The sequence below is a fragment of the Onychomys torridus genome, chromosome 3 (assembly GCF_903995425.1).
Source record: "Onychomys torridus chromosome 3, mOncTor1.1, whole genome shotgun sequence".
Lineage (NCBI taxonomy): Eukaryota > Metazoa > Chordata > Mammalia > Rodentia > Cricetidae > Onychomys > Onychomys torridus.
The window spans coordinates 30978357-31003862 of NC_050445.1; the positions used below are offsets into that span (position 1 = coordinate 30978357).

General features: G+C 40.5%; 1 protein-coding gene across 1 annotated transcript in view; it reads left to right on the forward strand.

Moving 5' to 3' along the window:
• Kdm7a (lysine demethylase 7A) overlaps positions 1–9570 on the forward strand; it is a 58183-nt gene extending 48613 nt beyond the window's left edge. The window contains exons 12-20 of the mRNA XM_036181006.1: positions 726–935; positions 2712–2836; positions 3029–3183; positions 4297–4394; positions 4847–4995; positions 5131–5339; positions 6663–6748; positions 7658–7931; positions 8658–9570. Coding sequence (XP_036036899.1) covers positions 726–935; positions 2712–2836; positions 3029–3183; positions 4297–4394; positions 4847–4995; positions 5131–5339; positions 6663–6748; positions 7658–7931; positions 8658–8752 — 1401 coding nt within the window. The 3' untranslated portion in view covers positions 8753–9570. The remainder of the gene's footprint in view (positions 1–725; positions 936–2711; positions 2837–3028; positions 3184–4296; positions 4395–4846; positions 4996–5130; positions 5340–6662; positions 6749–7657; positions 7932–8657) is intronic.
• The last annotated feature ends 15936 nt before the right edge of the window (positions 9571–25506 follow it).

Sequence of the window (25506 nt, forward strand, 5' to 3'; positions counted from 1 at the left end):
AACATGATGTCAAGAATTGAAAGCAGTATACACCTAAGAAAATTAATCATGTCTTTGTTCTTGGTGCTGGGGACTGAACCCAGGACCCTGTGCTTGTTAGGCAAGTGCTTTCTACCATTGAGCTAAATCTTCAAACTTCTAAGGAAGATTACTATGCTAGGTTTACAATCCATGAATAGAATATTTCAAGTATTTTCAGATGTAGCAAAAATTATTAAAGAGTAATAGTAATGACATGTAAGTGTGTTTCCTATCAAAAGTCTTATCAAATATAAAATATAACATACTACATATAATATAGGTGCACATGTGTGTCTCATGCACAGTAAAACCAAAACAGAATAAACTCAAAATTGATAGTTTAGTAACAGGAGTATCATTTCTGAAAATGTCAACTCCAATTTAACATTACAAATTTAAGATGGAAGTTTGGTATGGTGGTACATGCTTGTGATCCTAGCACTTGGGAAGCAGAGCCACCCCCATCCCCACCCCACCCCCCCAAAAAATCTTCCCAAAGAAAACAAGGAAATGCATTGTTCACAAAGTGTGTGGAGGAAAAAAGAATAGAGATCTCAGGAGAGCTGAGGCTTTGATTTTTGTCTTAGATGATTAAATAGGATGTGTGTTTGTGTTTTTTAAATTATTTTTATGCTTAATTGTTTAGTTGGGTATATGTATAAGGAGCTTTGCCATAAAACATACTCTGAATTTGATTCTTACAGGAAGAAAATGGCAAGCCAGTTAAATCTCAGGGAATTTCTACTGTGTGTCCAGTGTCACGGCCTTCAAATGAAGCTTCTTCACCATATCATTCCCGGCGAAAGATGAGGAAACTTAGAGATCATCATGTCCGAACTCCTTCTAACCTAGACATCCTTGAGCTCCATACAAGAGAAGTCCTCAAAAGATTAGAGATGTGTCCATGGGAGGAGGCAAGTATATATGAGGATCAAAAAAGTGCTAGATAGTACATGTAGCAATCTGACTAGTTCCTGCTGCAGATTTATAGAGACTAATATTTTTGTCTGTGGGAGATCATGAAATCTAGTTTTTCTAGTCAAAAGTGTGGTGTTAAGGTACCTAGATTTCATTCATTTGCTGACATGTTTATTAGTAAATAAAATAAAAAAGCATTTATCCAAATATCACACATTCTTCTGGTCTCTGAAGAAGATGCCAGAGCAAACAAACTTGAGTCCCTACCTTCATGTAGGTTTTATCAGAATTTAAGTTGGAAGATAGGGAATATAGATTAAAATCATGCAATTTTAAGCTGGGCATGATGGTACATGCCTGTAGTCCTAGCATTTGGGAGTCTGAGGCAAGAGGATTATTGCAAGTTAAGGCCAGCCTGGGCTACACAGTGAAACCCTTTCTCAAACAAACTTCAGCAACAAAATATATGTTTCCAATGCTGAGTGTTTTGAGGGGCCCAGAACAGTAGGCAGCAAGGAAGTAGAGGCTGGCTGCTTAGCTGAAGTGCTCTTAATGCCTTTCAGGTGGTGCTGTTTAAACTTAGACTTAGCTAACAAAAGAAATCAAATGAAAACACAGCTTTGAATTAGTGTAGCCAGCCAATACAATAAATTGTACAAATACAGAAAACCTGTCCTTGAGCCAACAGAACAGTCCAACTATCAAAATGGGAGACTGGTAGAATAAATCTATTTAAGTTGGAGAAGTTCTGGTGTACTGGACAGAGGTAGGAGAGTGTGGAGTAGTGGCACCTTTATAAACCATGCTACTGAGTTTGTGATAACATTTGTATCATACAAATTTTACATCCCAAGTAGAGGATTGACAGATAGTTGAACGTAAGATAGATGCATTGCTGACTTAAAATACTAAAAGAAGTTACAGTCATTACAACCTTATGTGTAAGTTTTAAATTTGGTATCATTTACGCTGTTTTAAGATTAAATGGTTCTAAACCTACTTAATGCATAGTTATTTTGAGAAGCTTATTATGAAAATTTCTATTTATTAAGAGGAAGATGATCTCAAAGAGGATCTTTTATATGTTTAAAAAAACCTTAGGGGGCTAGAGAGATGAGCCAGCAGTTAAGAGCACTGGCTGTTCTTCCAGAGGTCCCGAGTTAATTCCCATCATTAATAATAAAGTGGTAGCTCTTGTGCCTAGTGGTAACTGTGGAAGCAGACAGTCTTGGTGGGAAGGAATGAGGTCAAGGTTAGGGTGAATGGGAAGGCCCACAGCTGAACTTCATCAAGAAAAAACAGCCAAGGCACCTGAGACTGCCTAAGGCCATTTGACTCCAGCCCCTTAGCATCTGAAAGAAAGGATTTGCTTTATACAGATTTTGCATTTTATATTAGAAATTTTTTTGTTTTGTTTTTCGAGACAGGGTTTCTCTGTAGCTTTGTAGGCTGTCCTGAAACTCGCTTTGTAGACCAGGCTGGCCTCGAACTCACAGAGATCCACCTGCCTCTGCCTCCTGAGTGCTGGGATTACAGGTGTGTGCCACCACTGCCCAGCTAGAAAATTATTTTATTGCTAATGGCCCTGCTGAAAGATGAGCAATTCTGTGTGTGTTGTAACAAGGAGCTCTGGATTGTGGGACACAGATATCTCTAAGCCTAGATGGCTGCCCATCCCTCTACAAGGCAGGACCATGGGAGGAGTATGCAGTCTATTTTCAGTTGAGCAGGCCTATCTGGAGAATAAGTCAGTTCTGCTTTGTACTTTTAAGGACATACTGAGCTCTAAACTGAATGGAAAATTCAACAAACATCTCCAGCCATCCTCCACGGTTCCTGAATGGCGAGCAAAAGATAATGATCTACGATTACTGCTGACAAATGGAAGAATAATTAAGTACGTAAAGTAGATCAAGCTATCAGATTAATTTTTAGTGGATCCCTTTTGTTCACTTAATCCCTTGTCTACATTATTGCACAGCCAATCATATAGGGGAAAGGGTCTCAGTTCTCTACTCTGTCTGAATGGAGGGGAAGGGTCCACAGAGCCTTGCACGACTTCTGATGCATTTTTCCCTCCATGGCACAGAGATGAGAGACAGCTGTTTGCAGATCGGAGTCTTTATACAGCAGATAGTGAAAATGAAGAGGACAAGAAACCAACAAAGAAGGCAACCATAAAGACAGAAGAGAGCTCTGGAAGGGAGGGGGCAGAAAGTGAAGGATCTCCAAAACCACTGAAGAGTATGCTTTTTGTTCTTTCACTTATAGGGCCATGGGTAACTGTGTTTGAATTGTTGTAGGAGTAAAAGTATTTGTGTTTATAAAACTATTGGAAAATCCAAAGTATTTTTGAGTAGTTCATCGATCAGAAAAGTGCTGAATGTGAATGCCAAATAAGGTGTGGTAGCCAGGGACAGATTACCAGTGAAAGGGTTTTTAAAGTCTTTTAAAAGTTCATATGCTTTATGGCCTCTACTCCCCAAAATGAGTTTCAAGTTTAACTTCATTTCACATACGGCTTTTGCTAATGTCTTTGGTTCTCATAATTAAGAGACATCTGGTTGGCTGATCTGCAGCTAGTGGCAGTCCAAGTAGTGTGGTGCTATCTGGTTGACTATTGACCGGAAGCTTCTATTGGTGTGTTAATTGATTATCACCAAGTAAAGTAATAGTAGGAATATCAGACACTGTAGTAATACCACTTTCTCCTTAAAGTCTTTCTTCTTTGAATAAATCTTAATTCCTTTTTCAAGAACAGGATATACCTTTCCATCTAAAAAGTAATTAAAATCAGTATTTTTGATGAGTAAGTGTTCTGCATAATGAATATTATTGGATTCATATCTCAGTTTCCACTAATTCCCAGGAAGTCTGGTCCTCTGTGGTTGATAACTCTGCCTTTGTTCACATGTCAGAGCAAGGCAGTGAGTGTGTCATTGAGAACTGATGGGACAGTTGCTATGCAGCGGTGCTTGTGGAAGAGAAAGGCCGTGCTAAGAGCCCGGATTATAAACTACTTGAACCCAGAGTCCGAGAATGCAGTGAGCTTTGAGAGCTGCCTTTTTGTTCTCTAGTGAGAAAACGCAGGGAACGTCAGAAGCAGCTTGTAGTTCATTTTAGTTTTAAAGGTTTTTGTTTGTTTTTGTTTTTTTCTGGAAAGAAAGAAATACCACAAATGTTTTAAGGACATACTTCAGTCAGTGTGTATCTTGGTCATTTAGAGAGAGAAAGATTGGGAGAGAGATTGTGGGGAGATGGAAAGACATCTTGAAACTGTTAAGTTAGATATCATTTTTTTTCAACTTGCCCCAAAGTTTGAATGACTGTCCTTTCTCTTTATGAATTCTTTTTCAGGAATTTTTACAAGTGTGAAATCAGAACTCAGGAATAGAACATCAGGATATTCTGATGTTTCTGATTCAGAAGACTCTGGACCTGACTGCACTGCACTGGTATGCTTATACACCTCGGGGTTCTGGTGATGAACACCTGGGGGAGGAAGGCTGAGCCACTTTTCCCAAGGCTCGTCTCTGGGCTGTGCAGCCCAGGCTCTCCCTGTGGTGTCACTGTGCACACCGTCCCGTGACTGGGCACATTCTTAGGAGTTGTTGCTAGGTTCTGGGAAGAGTGGAGGCAGAGATTCTGCTGCTTACACTAAGCGCTTACATGGTTTATGTTCTGACAGGTTATGTTTTACTTTACCTTAAAGTGTTTAAGTGTGTTTTGTATTCAGGCAGTAGGTTATTACTATAGTTACTAGAAAGTTTTAGATTTTGTTGTAAAACAGAAGTAATTTTATGATAATTAAGATTCTAACTTCTAAACAGGTAAACTTCAATTAGTCTGTATAGCCTTGGTCAGTTTCTTTTTAGCTTTGTTTCCATTTAATGATTTATTATTTCAGAAAATTAATTTTGCCACTGAAGATTCTGAAAGTTCAGGTGATGAAAAGAAACATGAAATAATATCAAACTTTAAGGAGGAATCTGATATAGTGAGGAACCTCCTTCAAAAGGGCCAGAAGCCATCTAGAAATGAAATTCCAATGAAAAGGTAGGTTTTTATGGATGGTGGTTTTATATTGTGATGTTAATGCTATGAAAACACCATTTAGTTTTTAAGTTGTACTGAGTATTTTATCAGAAAAAAATACACTGTTGTGTTTTTGGATCACCTGCTCCTTCCTAGGGAATGTCCTACCTCGACGAGCACAGAGGAAGAAGCTATTCAGGGCATGCTGTCTATGGCAGGGTTGCACTATTCCACGTGTTTACAAAGGCAGATGCAAAGCACAGACTGCAGTGGTGAGAAGAACTCCCTCCAGGATCCCAGCAGCTGCCACAGCAGTAACCCTGCAGTGAGGCAGTTGTATCGATGTGATAAGCCAGTGGAATTTGGTAAGAAATACAAACATCAATCTCTGAAAAGTAATATATGACTCCCAATTTAAAAGTGCTGTGATGCTAGTTGAGGTTAGAGGTTATATGAATAAGGACCGTTTACCATTAAGAAACACTTTAGTCGTGTAAGATACAAGCATAAGCGCTCAGAATGTAGGTCAGCAAGATGCTCAGTGGGTGATGTGCCACAGCATGCGTGTGGAGGTCAGAGGGCAACTTGTAGGAGTGTGATCCCCAGAACCCACATAGTGGAAGGAAGAACCAACTCCTACAAGTTGCCCTCTGACTTCCACACGCATGCTGTGGCACACATGTACCTCCACACGACAGTTAATTAAACTGTACATGATGGGACTGAGAATTGTGCATACTCTGTCACTTCTCTTGTTTACCTGTTACCAACTGTAAGAGCCCCCAGAGTGGGAGGAACGTTTGGTGTTCTAGATGATCTGCAGAGCCCGTCCATTTTCCCTCCAGGAGAGGAGGAACTAGTTTTGAATAGCTTCTTTCTGACTGAGGCTAGGCTTTTGCAAGCTCTTTGAAAAGGAAATAGGAAAAGAGCAGACACAGCATGTCAGTAATGTTTCTTCCACCTAGTGTTTTTTACCTGTGCTTTCAGAGGAAAAAAAGACGATTTCCCAAAAATCTTAGGATTGAGAAAAGGACATGTAGTAATTATTATGTTCAGTTCATAAATAGGGTCATCTATGCACTAGGACCTTGATCTCCATTTTACATGAAAAGGAAATATGATTTGATGAGGTTAATGTAACTTGCACACAATTTACATAGGTATTATTCAAATCTGTTGGAATTTGAACCCAGGATCACTTGATCCCCAAATCTTTGCATATTGCATAAGAGCAAACTGAACCTTGGAAAGGTTTGATAGTTTATCTACAGTTGCATTGGTATTTGGAAGAACTCAAGAATTTAAATCTGGGTTTGCCTGTTTTTCTCTGCTCCATTTTGCCTTCCCATAATCTGTTTGGTCCCTTAATTCAAGAAAATACATACCTTTGTCCTGATGAAAATATGTCATTTTAGAGACATGTGTATTGTATTTGGTTTGCATCAACAACACATGGCCATAGTACTTGGCTGTAGGTCTTCTGGCATCTAGCACAAAACCTATCATCTAAAGAGAGTTTCAAGAAAATTGAAAGAAATAGCAAATTTAGTTGTGAGCTAACTGTGAGTTGTTTGTTTTAAGGAAATGTATAAATGATATGTCAGCATACATTTGCTTTCAGTTGTAAGCACTGGGCTAGTTTTAAGATAAATTTGTGCAAAGATAACTTAATCAAAGTTTCTTTTTAGGATACCATGACAAGACTGCAGATCAAGATTTGAGGACCTCTTCCTGGACTAAACAGTTTGATAGAAATTCCAGATTTAATCCTCAGGTATATTCCAAAGTGGAAATATGGAGAGATTTAGGATGTTCAATATTGTTTTTGCTTTTCTCTTTCCTTTCTCTTTTGATGTTGGTCATGATCTGTCAGTTAATTTCAAGACTTATCAGTAACATTTTTTTTTTCCCCTTAAAAATTGACTCAATTATTGTAAGAGATTCAAAGAGGACTTCTAGTTAAAAGGAAAAGCAGGCTTGAGCCTGGACCTTGGAATTTTTCTAGCAAACAAATATAGTAGAGATGAACCTTATACTTGTTATGTTTGAAAAGAGGTAATATGGGGGCAGCAAGATGGCTCAGCTGTTAAAGGTGCCTGCTACCAGGCCTAATGGCTTGGGTATTCCTGGGACCCACATGGTAGAAAGAGAACTCTAAAAGGTATCACATTGCAGTGAGAACCATGATGAGCCAAGGAAACTGTGGGTCCATTGCTTCTATTTCAGTCTCCTCCCAATGCTAGGGTAGTAGGCAGCACCTCTGCTTGTTTGGTACTACTTCCTGAAGTGATAAGAACTGAACTGCCAAACCTCTGGTCTGTATGGACTGAAGTGACCATTGTGAAGGGCAGGTACTGTCAAGCCCTGGTTAAGAGCACTTGCCAGTAAGACTGATGGTCTGAGCTTGATACCTGGTACCCTGAAAGGAGAGAAACAATTCCCACAAGTTGTTCTCTGGCCCTACACATGCATCCTGATGTATGAGCAGGCATGTGTACACACACGCACACGCACGCACACACACACGCACACACACACGAAACATAATATAGAAGGGGGATGAAACCAAAATTGAGTAGTTTATTTCCTTATCTTTGGTGATTTACTAATTCAGAGAGCTTAAGTATGTCATTTATCTGAAATGTGAAAAAATGCAACTACATTTCTTTCTTTCCTTCTTTAGGACTTAAGTAGAAGCCAGAAATACATCAAAAAGGAAAGCTCTTCAGAAATCAGTCAGAAGGCACAAAGCAGGCATTGTGTGGACAGCAGTAACTCAAGCATTCAAAATGGAAAGTACATGCTGAGTCCCAGCTTGGTTTCAGGGCCATGCCAGATAAGAAATGGCAGTCTAAGCCCAGAAAGGGCTGTTGGTGAAACTTCCTTTTCAGTGCCCCTTCACCCCACCAAGAGACCTGCATCAAACCCACCACCTATCAGCAACCAGGCAACAAAAGGTAACTTTCGTACATTCGCAGGTTAGGTATATTTGTGACTCTATGTAAAGGCAATGGTAGCAGGTAGGTACAGTCTCCATACCAGTGGTTCTCAACCTTCCTAATTGCTTCAACCCTTTAATATAGTTCCTGATGTTGTGGTGACCCCCTAACTATAAAATTATTTTCATTACTACTTCGTAACTAATTTTGCCACTGTAGGAATTGTAATGCAAACATCTGTTTTCTGATGGTCTTAGGCAACCCCTGTGCTGCAAGGGTCATTTGATCCCCAAAGGGGTTGTGACCCAGGGGTTGAGAACTGCTGTTCTATACTCACCACCTTTTGCATTATGGACAACAGCATGATAGCAGTGGGTGTGAGCTCTTGTAGTAACAATGAGAGGATACTTAAGCCAATCCTAAGGGACAGGAATGGCTTTCTGAGGCTCAGGAGGAAGTAGAGGCCTAAAAAGGATGAGGACTTTGCTAGGCTGATTTAAGGGAAGTACAGAAGCACAGCAGTGAAAACAGAGGAGAGCATGACCTGAGGCACAGGAGGGCAGTGGTTCCTGGGTAATGCATCAAGTTGCAGTCTACTTTGTTGCTGAAGCATAGTTTGGAGGGATGCTGGCCTTTCTCTTTTGTGTGATAAAGTGGAAGGGTTTCTAAGGTCTTAAGTCTTCCAGGTATGATAAGACAAATACACTTCTTGTGAGTGTTTACAGCGTTGTTGGTGTTTTATAGGTAAACGTCCAAAAAAAGGAATGGCCACAGCCAAACAACGTCTTGGGAAGATCCTTAAGCTGAACAGAAATGGCCATGCACGCTTCTTCGTGTGACAGCCGCTGCTGCAGCACTCTTCCTGTGGAGTCCAGTCTCGGGGTGGGGAGGCCTGGAGTCCCACCGTCCCCTGCCTGGAGCAGTTCGTGTGTACAGCAATACTGCCTGAAGAACAGAATGAACCTGATGCTGCATTTTCACTGTGCCACACCCACTCAGCAATAACCCTTTGGACCTGGTTGGGGAGAGGAAGGAGGAGGGTAGAACCTTAAAAAGAGACCTTGAACTGGAAAGGGGTCTCTTGTCAGGGCTTGAATTTAATTTAGTTGTTGGTAGTGTCTTGATTTATTTTCAATAGTAGGATAAAGAATTATCAATAATTTATTTAACAGATTTTTTTTTAAAGTTAACAGCTTTTAAATTCTTTCTTTTTTAAAGCTATTTATTTGGAAGATTTCTGGAGAAATATCTCACTAATTCAGATTTAAGAATGTGAAGGTTTTTAAATTATTTTTGATAGTGTATGTGTTACATGTGGGAAAGAGCCACAGTAACTGTAGCTAGTCTGGACTCTTAAATTTGATATTCAGGTTAAAGTCTTAAACAGGGATTTGATGCATTAATTATTTTAAATTAAGATGTATATGAAATCATTTTATTTTATATATTTCATGTGTTTTTTATAAGCTATTAGCTTCGCTTTTGCTAACATCCAAGGTGCATACTGTTATCCAGGTTGATTCCCTTACACCCCACCTTTCCACTGCAACCCTTCCACTCCCTCAGTGTATTGAGACAACCCAAGACTTTTCTCTTTGCAGGGAAACAACTTCATAGCCAATGTTTAAGAACCACATAAAAGAGTCCTCATTTCTCATTTCTTTTGACATTGTGGTTTTCTTCTACATGTAAAGAAACAGGCTTGTTTCATTTTCATTTCTCCTGATGATATCTGGGTCCCAAAGAGAACAGCTTTAATATCTTTTTCCTAATGGGGAAAGTATAAGTTTGGTTAAAATGTCATGTTTGTAGTGTTTCCAAAAAAACTTTATAATTACAGAGGGCCTTCTTCATACTGCTGGTGTTGGAAGAGCCAACATTACCACAGGTTATATCTTCCCATGCTTTTATTATGTAGACATAATTTTTTTTAGAAATACAGTTTGATTTAGGATGTTCAAATCTGCATAAAAGCCGTAATACAATAGGACTATACTATATTAAGTTGTATAGAAGCAAGCATGTTGGAATAGGTAGGTGTGTGTGTGTGTGTGTGTGTGTGTGTGTGTGTGTGTGTGTGTTTAATTTTCTGAAGAATTATTTCAATACAGATTTGGAGTCAAATGGGTGCTTTTTGCAGTTTCTTCCATCTGTCTTGACTAGTAGCATATGGAGGTTAAGTGTCTGGTTAAACTTTAGTTAAGATAATCATTTATCTCCTGTATGTACAACTTTTACTAAATGCAAGTTTTCAGTTGCTTATAATAGTTTTTAGTCTCTCTATTTTACCCCCATGGCATAAAAGTAAATTGATACTGGGGGTCTGATGGTATCATATTTTAAAAATTCCTACAAAGACAATATAGGCAAATAACATGAAATTCATTTTTAGGGAGAAATATGGCTGTATAATGGATTTTTGTCATTTTCACTCAGCAAGGTAGTTGGACTTTCCTTTCTGCACTAAGCATTAAGTTGTAAGAAAAGAATTATATACCATTATCTTTTATAGTTGCATTCAAAACATGTATTTCCAAAGAAAAATATTTCTTACTCTGCCTCTTTTACAGTATTTCATGGTATAAGGAAGTTATGAGTTCACCTTTTTTGGTCCAGATTGTCTGGACCAAAGTTTCGATCTTGTTTTGGGTGTCAGGAAGAAGGATTTTTTTTTTTATGGAATTCTTAGTATCTGTAGAAGCTTCCCTAACCCTTGCCTACACTATGCCATAACCAGTGGAGAGAGGAATGCAGTCCAGCTGGTGGTTGTATCTCAAGATGCAAAACTCTAGATTGACTGGCCCCTCCTCACCTTCCCACAATATCACTGATGTCTTTGTTTTCAGTTTTATTGTTAGAATACACATTTTTATTTAGATTAAGAAATAAGATGGATGATTTCTTTTTCCAATTATAATGATTTGGATTTTTTTATAACTCTTAAATATTTTAACTACTTTTTTTTTGTCATAAAAATTAAAAATTTATTTTTATGAATTAAAATTGTGGCCAGTATCCACCCTGTGTCTTTAAAACACTAATTTTGAGTTGCTAGTATTTGGAATTTTTAAGTAAAAGTACTGTGGATTCATTTTTGATCATTTTAACCCATAACTGACTAAATTACAAAATTTCTAGCAAATTAATACAGCCACTAAGAAAGAATCCATGTGTCTTTTTCTGAGTTGATAAAAATAGCCAGTGACTTTTCTAATCAAACCTCTTATATGTTCCCCAACTGTGATGTGTCCTTTTATCTCAGAGAGATGGCTGGACTTTGAGGTATGACTGCTACTAGGATCTGGGTTCAGCAGTGACAGGTAGTCTCATTTATAAGCAATATACTACAGCTTAAGTAAGAAGACCACAGTGATAGCATTTAATTAGTTATAAGCAAATAAAATTGTAAAATTGAGAACTAATGATTTAACATATGCAGCTTTAATAGCAGTAGTGATCCTGTTTTAATTCAACTAAGTGACCCTTAACCTGGAATCTACTGTACTGTAATTCACAACATTATATAATATCATGCTATTCAATACTGGTGAATGATTAATACAGAACTGGCAGCTTAGTAGTTCAGAATCTTTGAAATACATTGAAATTCATAAATACAGTTCATTTTTGAAGCACACAAAATTGAACCATCTACTGAAACCGCAAACTCAGAGGAGACAAATCCATCTATATCACTAGTTTATTAGCTTAATACTTAGTTAAATACTAGTTGAATACTATCCTGTGTTTTACTAATCCTAATCAATTCCTTTTCAATGTACTTTACTGTATTTATTCAAATGAGATCAGCAGGTATTTATCAGACATCTACTGTGTGCCCAGAACTAGTTAGCACTGTAGAGGTTCTCAATTTCAGTTTTTGTCTGCCTGTGAACATGTGTCTTCTCCAGGATGTTAGCAGTATTGTTTTCACTTCCAAGCAAACTTGAGCCGAAGGTGACCCATTTGTAAAGAGAACAGAACAAAACAAAACAGTCTCACTTCGTTAGTTTCAACTGAGATGTACCACTGTAGAAGTGTTTAAAAAAAAAACAAACAAACAAACAAACAAACAAAAAAACCCTGTCCTTTAACATTTAAGAACAATTCCACAAGTTAGTCATTTCTGTTGGTAATATAAGGATGTGGTATAGCTTAGAAGGACTTAAAAGTCCTGAATTATGGTCCATGCTCTGCCATTTATGTCAACTAAGCAATCCTGAGTCAGTATATTATTTTGAGTTTTATTTCTAAGTCCTAGTTTTCTTATTTGTAAGTTTGGATAAAAATAAATGATACTCAGTGAGGACCAGCCAGCTTTCTTCAGCTATTATGTCAGCTAATTATTAAGTTAGATTTGATGCTGAGTGTACCTTTAGAGAAATCTGTAAATGAAAACTGCTTCTAACCATCACACTTACTTGATATCTACTCTATGCTCAGAGCATGCTACCTAAAAACCTGAAAAATTCCTAACAAGGTGCTGAATTAGAATCAGGTTTTATGCTTGAAGTGAAAGAAAAAGAGGTGAGCTGGTTTGGAAAGAAGAGTGAGAGCTTTCATCAAGTCAATGATGATTATTTAGAACCACAGAAAAGCTAGCTTTAGGTTTTTCTCAGAGGAATTAGTATAGCACTGTTCTCCAGATTTGGACTAGGGGGAAAATAAGGTGACTAGGAAAAAGAACTCCACAAAGACAGCTTCGGGTTAGGTACTAATAGCCTAGGGAGAGAGAAAAGTCACAGGAGCAGTGTAGAAAGGCGAATTCACCTGGAAGTGTTCCAAAAAAATGAGTGTTGGCTTGCTTCAGGAGATGCTCTGCAGTGGCAAGACACTCCCTGAGAGCTGGTGGGAATCATGGTGTGGCCTAGTGTACTGCTGCTAGAAAGAACTATCAAGCAAATGTGCATTTTTAGTTTTCACATGGAGAAATAGGAAACTTCATAATGCAGATCTAATTCTCTCTCAAGAATTCATCTTTCCCAGTATATATTAAACTAATTGCTTCCTGTGTAGGAGAGAAGGTCTTGCCTTTCATATGTGTAAGGCCTTAGGTTTTATCCCTAGCACCACAAAGAGAGCAAGAGGAGCTAAAGCTTTCAGACTAGTACTGGTACCCTAGACTTTTATCTAATGCAGTCTCAAGAAACTAAGCATTGTATCTCTTGTCTAGAGAAAGCTAGTCCAAAAGGCCGACCAACTGAAATAGGACAGGTTTTCCTAGGGACACGGTGGCTGGGGGATTTCTGATCCCTTGTTTCCTTACATAGACCCTGTTCTGTGGCGCTGTAGCCTCTGCTTGTTTGTGGATGCTGTCCATATATGTTCTTGAAGCTAGACAGAAAAAAGAATTAGTGTGCTCCTAAATTGCTGTTGAGAGTGATTGACCTTCCTACTGTAGCCTTACTTCTAACCTTTCCCTTACTTTGCTTTCATGCCGTAAGTGAAAGAAATATTTGATACCCTTTCTATAAATATTTTTTAAGATATAAACGTTTTTTTAAAAAGCAAGTGTCTATTTCCAAAGCAGCTGGCATATCACTACCATGGTTTAATTCTTCTGTAGTAAGTCTCCCTCTTTACTGGGGGGAAGCAAATAACACTCACTGGAGAAGCCCTTAGGTTCCCCTCACCCTGGGTGTCCTTCTAGTTTCTCAAGGCTTTGTCGTAACTGTGACATTACATTTTTTGTTTAAAACCTTTCAAAGGATGTATCCAGTGATTCTTCCAACAAATTTACCTGCTCTGCACTATTCATTAATGTAACCCTGGCTACCACGTAGCCCTTGACCTCCAAGTAGTTTACCTATGCAAGACCTGTGATACTCTAGATTCACTTTTCATTCCAGAAAGCAGTCATAAATATAACTTAATCATTAAAGGTTTGTCTTCAAGGTTTTTTTTTTCTTTTTCAAAGTAATCAGTTATTTTCCCTCCATATTTTTTACCAAAACAATTATTATAAGTGCTAGAAATATATACTATTTTGCAGGAATAAAATAACCAAGACATATGCTTATATTTCTTTGGTGGATTTGTTTGGTAAGAAATGCCAGCATTAACTGTACAGTTGATTGCTTGCCTAGAATATTTTTTTCCTCTTAAAATTCATAAGTAACATTTTATTTTCACAAAGCATGCATATAACTTACACAATGTAGTCAGGGACCTGAGGTGTAACTTGCTAAGTGAAACCCAAGGTTATTTTATCTTGCAAAAGAAACTAAACCAAACTAAGGGCCTTACAGTTTATGGTTAGACCGAATCAATGCTGTAACCTCGGTTTTTCCACAGACAGCTCTTGACTGCACAGGCAAGTCATGCAGTTGTTGAGTAGGAAATAGCACTGAGAGGAAATGCATGTGCATCTTTGCAGACTGTATTTCCTTTGGAAAAGACTTTTCTACTTTTAATATAATTAAGCCATAACAGTTTCATGCTGTGGAAAGGATGAAAGGTTCATTTTAAGAGATTATATAGTATGAACTTTCACATTTATTGTGAAACATCTAACTTTGCCAGTGTTTCAGCAAGTTTTCTTTTGGGGTGTTGGAGGGTGGTAATGGGGAGGGGTAGTACTGGTTTTAGGGGTTTTAACTCTGTGAACTTTGAAAACAGGACAGTTGTTGGCTATGGTACTTACTGGTTTTGTAGTAATGTTTTGCTAGCCTGACTTTCCTTACTGGTTTGTACGTCCATGGTCCCTGGTGACTGTTACTCTTCTTGTTCGGGGTGTGTGCAGAGTAGTGTCTCATCTGTGTGTAGGCAGTCAGTGTGTGCACATGTGTCCTTTGACTACAGAAACACACTGTGTGACAATGGAATGGGGTGTGGCTGGGAGTGGGGTGCCGAAGCTTTAAGAGCATTTGTTTTTATTCAGAACAGTATTTCCCATCTTTTGCCTGCAGGCAGGGAAAGTGTACAGTATTTATTTTGTTTCTGTTTTACTCTGAATTTGTAAGTCTTTAAGTAGCTTATATTATTATTATAGAGGAAGGCGAGTGACTTGCTTAAAGTTGTACTTAGAATTCTTACTTCCTAATTTCTGTATTTTTAAATATTGAAATTAAAATTGTATTACTTCTGTTTGATTTTTTTAGCACTCGGTGTATTTTTTGCTCATTTTGTTTAAAAGTATAAATGTTGAAAGTTGTATAAAAATGTGTCTGAAAGAAAAAAATCTGAATCTATATCCAATTCTGACTTTCTGTTCCCTTTTTCTGAATCTCGAGGCACTATGATATGGTAAACTGTGGTGTTCTGGGGATTTAAATGTGAAAAGTAATGTCTTTTTAAAAATATTTTACTTCTTTAACGGATGAATTCTTAAGAGTGTGCACTGTTCCCATCTGGGCATCTCACAAGTGTTCACTAGCCACCTGCAGTGGGCAGACACTGCTGTAGCAGCAGTGTGACAGGATTGGCAGAACCAAGCCTGGGCTCTGGGTGACAGAAAAGGGAAGGGAAGATGGGTGGCGGTGGTGGCGCACAACTTTAATCTCAGCACTCAGGAAGCAGAGGCAGGCAGATCTCTGCGAGTTCGAGGCCAGCCTGCCAGGGCTGTTACACAAAGAAACCCTGTCTCGACAAATCAAAAAGGGAAACAAGTCTTAACTACCCAGTAAGGAAAGCATCTAAATGCAGATCCTGGGAGGGGAGGTAGGTGTGGTTTCGGACACAGAGCCTGGGAGACAGGGGAGGGATGATATAAAAAGGGTAGAGTGGAAGAAGGAACATGCAGGCAGGGAAGCTCAGGAGGAGGTAGGGTGAGTGCAGCTCATGGGACCCAAGGCAGCAGCAGACCAGGACCCTTGGCACTTGAGGGGGGCCGGAGCACTGCAGCTTCCTTCACAGTGGTTCCCAGTGCTTTTTACCCTCCAGCGTAATGACCAGTCTGTTTACAGATGGCGGAACTTGTTCTTGTAGATCTAGAAGGTACTTTGTAATGGTCACCTATTACAGTGAAATCATGAGCATACCTCATCTTCACAAACTCAGCCTGATTTTGTGGGACTGGGAAATAAATCCCAGGGGCTATTGGTGTTGCACTCCTTTGGATTAAGAGGGAAGAACCCGGTGCTTTGCTACACAAGTCTGCATTACTTCATAAGTGCTCACTGTATACAGGGAATATTTTTATTCTTCCTCACAGTATCCCAGTGAGATAGAAGCTACCTTATCTGCTGTACAAGTGAAACCAAGGTATTGAGAAGGAAAGTATGTCCAAATTCACCCACCATTAAATAGAGCTTGGAGCTGGGGAGATGGCTCAGTGGGAGGAGCTGAGTTAGGATCCCTAGCACCTGTATAAATGCTAGGCAGATGTGGTGAACCATCAGTAATACAAAACTTGGAATGTAGAGACTGGATCCCTGGAGCAGGCTGGCAAGTTATACTACCTGAATTAGTGAGTACCAGTTTAAGCAAAAGACCTTGCCTCAGTATATGAGGTGGAGAATGAGCAAGGAACATCCCCAATGTTAACTTCTATACACACATTCATATACACTTGTATACACGCACCATCCCCAAAACACTAAAAGTCTTGTTGAGTTGCTTTTATTCTGAATTTTGAATTATGAAGGAAGAATTTACATGGTCTTTGATATAGGAATGGTTTTGTTCCAAACATTTCTGTGTAGAGTGAAAATTTCTTGTAGAGTTTTACTTTTCACCAGATCTCATAGTGTGTCTGCTGGTGCTCAGGACTGATCTCACCTTCTGATACAAAAGGCGGACTGAAAACAAGCCAGTGGAGGAGTGGCCTGTTGAAAACATGAACCCAGTGAGTGCTTCCAAAGTTGGCAGCTCTAGAGGAAGAGCAGAGGCCTTGACTGATGCCAACTCCACCAGACGGCTCATAGCCCTGATGGCTGGGATGGCAGCCCCTCCTACATAGAAGCCTGCTCCTCTATCACCTTTGGTTTCTAAACTCCAAAAGTGAGTCTACCCACATGGGAAAGAAAACAGCAAAGACCTACCTCAAAGCTGAGGCTTGATACTCACCTCCTCTTCCGTAACTTCTGAGTCCCACTTGACCCCCTTCTTCCTTGTCTAGGCTATTTCTAATCTGCTTCCCCCATCTTATACATATCTTTTACATGATGGTTTTTTAAAAATATTTTAATTATGTAATAGTGGTGGGGGGTGTTGTGCATGTGAGGGCAGTTCTAGTGCCTGGAGGCTAAAATGGCATCAGATCCCATGTAAGTTGGCCTTACAATTGTGAAATGCCTGATATGGATGCATGAAAATCAAACTCCAGTCCTCATCAGGAAAGGTACACTTAGCCATGGAGTCATCTCTCCAGCTCCATCTTTATACTTTTAAAAAGTGCTATTTCTGTTATAATTTCAAGCTCATTTTATGTCATAATTTGAAAAAACAAATTTTCTTTTTCTTTGAGACAGGGTTTCTCCATGTAGCCTTCGCAGTCCTCGAATTTACTCTGTAGACCAGGCTGGCCTCGAACTCATACAGATCTATCTGGCAGGATTAAAGGTATGTGCTACCACTGGCCAGACAGATTTTTTTTTCCTATAAATAGTAATATATCTAAATTCCAAAAGTTTTTTTTTCTTTTCTTTTTTTTTTTTGTGGTGTTTATTTTTTGTTTGTTTTTTGTTTTCGAGAAAGGGTTTCTCTGTAGCTTTGGAGGCTGTCGTGGAACTCGCTTTGTAGACCAGGCTGGCCTCAAACTCAGAGATCCACCTGCCTCTGCCTCCCGAGTGCTGGGATTACAGGCGTGCGCCACCACCGCCTAGCTTGTGGTTTTAAAAGCAAATTTAACCTGGGCAAAAGATTCATAATAGTAAAAACTAGTGTTTAACTGACTCAAGTTACCTACTGTTGTTGTTGCACATCTGTCTCATAGAATATCACCCTGGAATCCACTGGCCCAGACACTTAGCAAGACCTCCAGTTTGAGTTTTCCTAGCCAACTGCAAATATGCAAAATTTTACTGTTAGCCCTTTTGCATCAATCCAGCCTCAGCCTCTGTTCTGCACAGCCTGAGGAACTAATACACACCAGCCTCTATTAGGAAAAGGAGACTGCATGTGGCTGGCCAAGTTCCTTCAGAACTCTGTAGAGGCTGAGGACAGAACACCTACTCTTACTGGGTACTTTGAATTCTCCCAAACCTCCCAGGTCTTGTGTCGTTGCATACTCTTTTAACACCAGGGTCAGGTGAAAGCAAGCAGGACTTATACTTGAGACTATCCTTTGATCTTGTAAAACTTCATTCTAAGACTCTAGGACTAAGAGCACAGATTAAAGCCAGAGTTAAATACTAGCTCTGTTACTTTCTGACTGGTCTTGGGTAAGTTCTATATTCTTCTTGGGCCTCACTTTGGTCTTAGTGACATACTTCTCAATCTCACTTAGATTATAGAAGGTATTGAATAGACACAGTGCAGTTAGGACAGTGCTTGACACAAAAAGACACTGGTTGTTAGCCATCAGAACAGTCTCGTTGAGCTGGGAGTGTAACTCAGAGGTACAATACTTGCCTGGCATGCATGAGGTCTGGGCTACAGCACTACCACTGTGTACATGCAACACACACACACACACACACACACACACACACACACACACACGTATATTCATAATACACTTTTTAAAAACCACTTCCAAGATGCTTATCTGACAGCATAAGCAAAACTAGACATACTAAGGACAAAGAAAAGGCTAGCTGCCTTTTTTTTTTTTCAAGACAGGGTTTCTCTGTGTAGCTTTGCACCTTTCCTGGAACTCGCTCTGTAGACCAGGCTGGTCTTGAACTCACAGAGATCACCCTGGCTCTGCCTCCCCGAGTGCCAGGATTAAAGGCGTGCGCCATTACCACCTGGCTAAGGCTCAGAAAAAGATGGAGTGATAGAATTCAGTCTCGTCGGCTCTCAATGTCTTATGGGAAATAGACTGAGAAAGCTGCTTGGGTGCCAATATGAACCATTATTTTAGATTTGTTTTAATTATTACTATTTTTAAATTGTGTGTGTGCTCCATGCTACATGGAGTTATAGGCAGTTATAGGTGGGAATGGAGCCTGAGTCCTCTGGAAGAACAGGAACTGCTCTTAACTCCTCAGCCATCTGTCTAGCTAGCCCAGCCCCGTGAGCCATTTCTTGTAAAGGCCGACAGAGGGCAGAGCTAAGAAGTGTTATGAAAACACATAACCGACTGCTCTTCCAGAGGTCCTCAGTTCATTTCCCAGCACCCACATGGTCTTCAATTCCCAGCACGCACATGGTGGCTCCCTTACATTACAACCATCTGTAATGACATCTGGCGCCCTCTTCTGTATAATAAATCTTAAAAAAGAAAAAGAAAAAACAGAAAGGTAACAAACACATGCACACTGGGCTTGTTATTATGGCGGCCACCAGCAAACTCTGCAGAAGCTCAGGCCAGGCTTCTAAGTGCTCAGAGAGGAGAGGGGAGGGACCGATGCTGAATGCAGCCACAGGGTTTTAAATGTGCCAGGGGAAGAACTACCCAGGAGAGCAGTATCAGCTCAGACCTCTGAAGAAAAAGAGAATCACTGGTATTAGCTACAAAGTTTGGGGTGATTGTTGTGCAGCGATATATATTTCTATTTTCTTAATCTTTTGATAGTATTCAATGTAGCTGATTATCCCTTATTAAAATATTTAGACATTTGGCTTTCATGACCTGATATTCTCCATTATTCTCTCATCCCACTGGCTTCTCTTCAGACTCTTCCGGAGCTGAGGACCGAACCCAGGGCCTTGCTTTTCTTCTCAATTTATTCTCTTCTGGGATGACCTCATCCAGCTCTGAGGTTTCAAGTCCTAAATGTTGTACAAATCCTAAATGGTCTTAATAAAAACCCGGAGACAGATATTGGGGAAAATGCTGAAAGGTCAGAGAGACAAAGGAACAAGAAAATTCTCACCGCTACCGAATCCTCAGGTGGAATGGAAGGCAAGATCCTATCTCCACGAATCCTCTGACTGACTGAGTCCTCAGCCGGAAAGCTTAGTCTGTCTCCTCATGCCTGACATGTCTTTCTCTGCCCAGCCGTCACTTCCTTCCTAGTGCTGGGATTGATGGCGTGTGTGCTTCCCAAATACTGGTAGTAAAGCATGAGATCTCAAGTGCTGGATTAAAGGCGTGTGACTCCCAAGTACTGGGATTAAAGGTGTGTGCCACCACTGCCTGGCTGTTTCTCTCTTGGCTAAATCAATCTCATGTAGTTCAGGGTAGCTTTGAACTCACAGAGATCCAGATGGATTTCTGCCTCCTGAGTGCTGGGATTTAAAGGTGTGTGCCACCACTGCCTGGCCTCTATGTTTAATCTAGTGGCTGGCTCTGTCCTCTGATCCTCAGGCAAGCTTTATTTGATACACAATATATCACCACAAAATGCCATCTGTATTTTCTTTTTCTTTTTTTAAAAAGATTTATTTATTTGGGATTGGAGATTTAGCTCAGTGGTAGAGCACTTGCCTAGCAAGGGCAAGACCCTGGGTTCGGTCCTCAGCTCTGGGGAAAAAAAAGATTTATTTATTTATTATTTATACAGCATGTATGACTGATGACTGTAGGCCAGAAGAGGGCACCAGATCTCATAGGTGGTTGTGAGCCACTATGTGGTTGCTGGGAATTGAACTCAGGAAAAGCAGTCAGTGATCTTAACCTCTAAGCCATCTCTCCAGCCCTGCCCCCTGCCATCTGTATTTTCAAGATTCTAGTACTGACCTTCTCTACAAATGCTAGACTCACAGATCCAAATGTATGCTTTACATTTTTTTTTTTTTTTTTTGAGCCGAGGATCGAACCCAGGGCCTTGCGCTTGCTAGGCGAGCGCTCTACCACTGAGCTAAATCCCCAACCCCTCTAGTATTCTCTTGTTCTATCTTAAAACATTGAATAGTCACTATAGTCAACTAAGAAATGCTATGAGCAGGAAAGATGGTCTTCCCCGGGAAGAACACTCCCTTCCATTAGTTCCAATGCGAAGTGGTCAGCCTTGAAATCATAGACATTTAAGTAGCAGTGTATAGACTGAGCAGGCTGTATTTATATATTTAGAAATACATGAATATATAAAAGCATATTATACCCTTGGCCCAGTTTTGGTACTACTGCAGATCCACACACACATACCCAATAGAGTCCATGAATTTGAGAGAAAGTGGGGGGGGATACATGAGAGGGGCTGTAGGGAGGAAAGGGATGGGGAAATGATGAAATTAAAAAATTATTAAAGAGCAACCCAAACATACTTCATGAATTGTTAAATGACTACTCATGGATGACAAAGATAGCTCACCTTGTGAGAGTGCTTGCTGCCAAGCCTCGTGACCTGAGTTTCATCCATGGGACCCACATGGTGAAGGAGTGAATTCACTCTCGTGAACTGTCCTCTGACCTCCAGGGGTGCCTTGATGTGTGCGCCCTTATACACTCACACTAAATAAATGTAACTACAAATTTGAAGACTACTCAGGATTCATTTTGTTTCGTAGGACAGGACAGGACTGTCATGAATGATGGCTTTAGATTGAGAGGGCTCTAGAAATAAGCACACTGTGCCCTTCAGGAACACACAGGTAAATCAATCCCAATGTAAGCCAGGAGGCAGAGAGCAGGGGAAAGAGCCTTGACTGTGAGAGGTGTCCTTGAGGAAGACCTGTGGTGAAGGGGCAGTTGGGATAGGCTAATTTGAATAATTTCACCAGCCTGGGGGGGAACACAAGGCCTGGCTCTCTCCGAGTCAGAAACCTGGACCTGGGGCAATTAAAGACAGGAAGTAACTGCCCAGGTAGTGGAAGCCCAAGGTGAGCTATGGCAAGGAAAGAAAGAGGTGGTTGTAGAAGCAGGCTCAGATCAGTGCTTTGCAAATGAAAGGCAGCCCACCACAGTGAGCTGTCGGTCCAGAGTCAGAGGTCAAATAAAACAATTAGAAATATAACTATTGTAAAATGTAAGTTAGGGGTTGGGGATTTAGCTTAGTGGTAGAGTGCTTGCCTAGCAAGTGCAAGGCCCTGGGTTCAATCCTCTGCTTAAAAAAAAAAAAAAAAAAGGTACTCTAGCATGCATGGATTCTGACGAGAAGCCAGCTGTTGAGGTCCCCCCCACACACACACACACACGTACACACAATGAATTAGTTGCCTCTCCTTTACTATTTTGAGGTTTTTATCTTTCCACAGTCTAATCACCTGAGGTTATAGAATTTAGATATGGAATGATTTCTATCATATTTAGAGGGGTTGGGCCATCACTTCTTCACAGAGCCTTCCTTTCTCTTCTACAACGCCCATTATGCATATGTTGCTACAGCCGATAGTGTTTGTTCACTTTTTTCATTCTTTAAAATTTGTCACACAAACCAGATAACCTTAATTGACTTATCTTCAGGTGTTCTATCCTAATAGTGAAATGTTTCATTGAGGCTTGCCCAGTGATTGAGTAAAACCAAAACTTATTAAGCCAGTGTCATCCTAGGGTCCCCCATGCTATGTAGCCTCCCTGGTTCTGTGGATTGCAGTCTGACTGTTCTTTGCTTTATATCTAGCATCAGCATCCACCCATGAGTGAGTACATACCATGTTTGTCCTTCTGGGTTTGGGTTACCTCACTCAGGATGATCTTTTCTAGTTCCATCCATTTGCCTGCAAATTTCATGCTGTCATTGTTTTTCTCTGCTGAGTAGTACTCTATTGTGTATATGTACCATATCTTCCTAATCCATTCTTCAGTTGACAGGCATCTAGATTGTTTCCAGGTTCTTAGCCAGTGCTTTTAACTGCTGAACCATCTCTCTAGCCCCTAAGAGCTATTTGTATTACTAGCTTTTACATCCTTTGTATGGGTCACACTTCGGTTCTTTACACACCTCACTAGTTACTTGAAGATAGCTATTTCAATTAATGTGGCAGCTCCCAAAGTCACATTTCCTTCCTTTCCTGGGGTGTTTCTTGTTGAACGAGTTGCTGTGGGAGGGTTCCCGCTGGGCTGCACCCGGTCTGGCTCCGGAGTGCTAGCACCTAGCCCTAATCCACCTTTTGTTTCTCTTCTTGCCCTCGATGCGCATCTTGTCCGAGAGTTTCCCAGGGGTACAAAGCCTATGCAAAACTTGGTTGGGAAAAATCTGGCACACTGTGATATTTCTTAATCAAGAATTTGTAGTTGGTGTTGTCCCTTTGGAAGCTTCTTCAGGGTGTTTGGGGGATATGGAAATCAACTTGCTAAAAGTGTAAATTTGGAGAACAATGAAAATGCCCTTAGCTAAGGGAAGGTGTCTCAGTTCTGATTCCCCCTGCAGATGGAAAGGCTAGAGACATCCTAAAAGTGGCTGTGTCTTCTTCGCACCGACTGGTGTAAACCCACACCTGTTCAACAAATTGCTGTTTGTCTAGTGACTTTTCCGATCTAATTTTGTGAAGTGTGCATCTGCATTGTGTGTGACTCAAGTCTCTATTGGTTAGCTTACCTCTCACCTAATGACTCCATGGAGATTCCCTTAAGCACCAGGAACCAGTATGCATTAGTCTTTGTCAAGGAGCTCTATGACTATTTTCAGATATGCCTGCAACAATCAGGCAGTTTACAAAAATGCACAGCTTTTGTTTACTGCTTGCAAAGAGCCTGAATGTCAGGTAGAACTTCCTAAGCATCTGAGTGGTCTTAGGCATGGCCTGTGTGGGTTCCTACAATATGCTGGCACTTTTCAAAGCCCTTAATTGTTCATTCAGTTCTTTGCTTAGTCTATTGTTTTCCTCAACTGTTATCCATTGCTTCAGCCATAATATTAAAATATTTGACATGTGTGTCCTCTTGGCAGGATGGGGACATTGTTATGACTTCGATAGTTCCAATGAGACCACATAAGGACATGCCTTTTTAGGAAACCCTCCACAGTTGTCCTTGGGATAAGCCTTTGAAACAGCTCCAGTCCTGTCTGCTCCCATGGTACAGATACTAGGAATGTGACTGTCATTTCTCAAAGGTATCAAAGAGCTTCAGGGGGACAAGATAGAACTCCAGCAAGAGAAAGTGCTACAAAAGTTGCCGAGATTTGGCTGCGCTGACTCTGGAGGAGTTGTTGCGAGCCTTTAGTTAACTTCCAGAGCTTGGAAATAATGAACAGTGTTTTCCAGCTTCTTCACTGCATCTATGGAAAGACCTACGATTTTTACCGTCATCCCCTTTCAGCCAGTCATATTAAAATGGGGGAACTTTTTTTTTTTTCCGAGACAGGGTTTCTCCATGTAGTTTTGGTGCCTGTCCTGGATCTTGCTCTGTAGAACAGGCTGGGCTCGAACTCAGAGATCTGCCTAGCTCTGCCTCTCGACTGCTGGGATTAAAGGCGTTCGCTACCACCACCCGGCTTAGTCTTCTTTATACTTTTTTTTTTTAAAAGGAGAGCACTGAGCAGTGGGTCTAGTGTTGACTGCTTTATACAGCCTACCACTGAGTTCCAGCATGCCCTTTTTATTATGGTGTGTGCATGTATGTGTAGGGGTGGAAGCCAGAGGTCAAGCCCAGGTGTCATTTCTCAGGAGCTGTCCACCTTAATATTTTATTGTGTATATGTATATATGATGTATGTATGTGTCACAGCACACATGTAGAGGCCAGAGGACAATTTTGGGGGGATGTGGTTCTTCTCCATCCACTTTCACCTGGGTTTAGGGGATCCACCTCAGGTTGGCAGGCTTGTGCAGCAAGCACTTTGCTCTGCTAAGCCAGCTCTCCAGTTCCACCTTGGTTTTTTGTTTGTTTGTTTTTCGACACAGCGTTTCTCTGTGTAGCTTTGGTGCATGTCCTGGATCTCACCTGGCCCCACCTTCTTTTTTTTGTTTTGTTTTGTTTTTTTGAGATAAGATCTCTGGAGCCCGGGACTTGCTAATTGGTCTAACTCCACTTGCTTTTTTCTTTTTCTTTCTTTCTTTTTGTTTTTTTGAGACAGGGTTTCTCTGTGTAGTTTTGGTGCCTGTCCTGGATCTCACTCTGTAGACCAGGCTGGCCTTGAACTCAGAGATCCTCCTGCCTCTGCCTCCCAAGGGCTGGGATTAAAGGCGTGTGCCACAGCCACCCGACCCACTTCCTTTTTTTTTTCCCCTTACATTTTAATAGTAATACTCCCTGCACCTTCCTGAGGATTGAACTCAGGGGTTATTCCTTCAGTTCCTCATTTTTGTAATATCTTATACTTAGAATTTTATATTCATTTTAAGTTTATAAGTACTCACCTCCCAGTTTTCTGCCTTCAACTCTCCTTTGTCCACTTTCCTGGTGCCTCCTCCACTCTCCCCTAACCAAAGTGTTGAGCCTCCTCCATGTTCATTCAAAAACACGTTACTGGTTCACTCTCAAATATGGGCTGGCCTTGAACTCAAGAGATCACCTGCCACTGCCTTCCAAGTCCTGGGATTAAAGGTGTGCCTCTCCACACCTGGGTTACATTTTTTTTTTTTTCAAGTGAATGAGTGTTTTGCCTATATGTATATTGTGTGTGCCTAATGTCCGAAGTCCAGAAGAGGGTGTCAGATTCCCTCCTGTAACTAGAGTTACAGGCAGTTGTGAGCCTCCATGTGGGTGCTGGGAGCTGAGCCA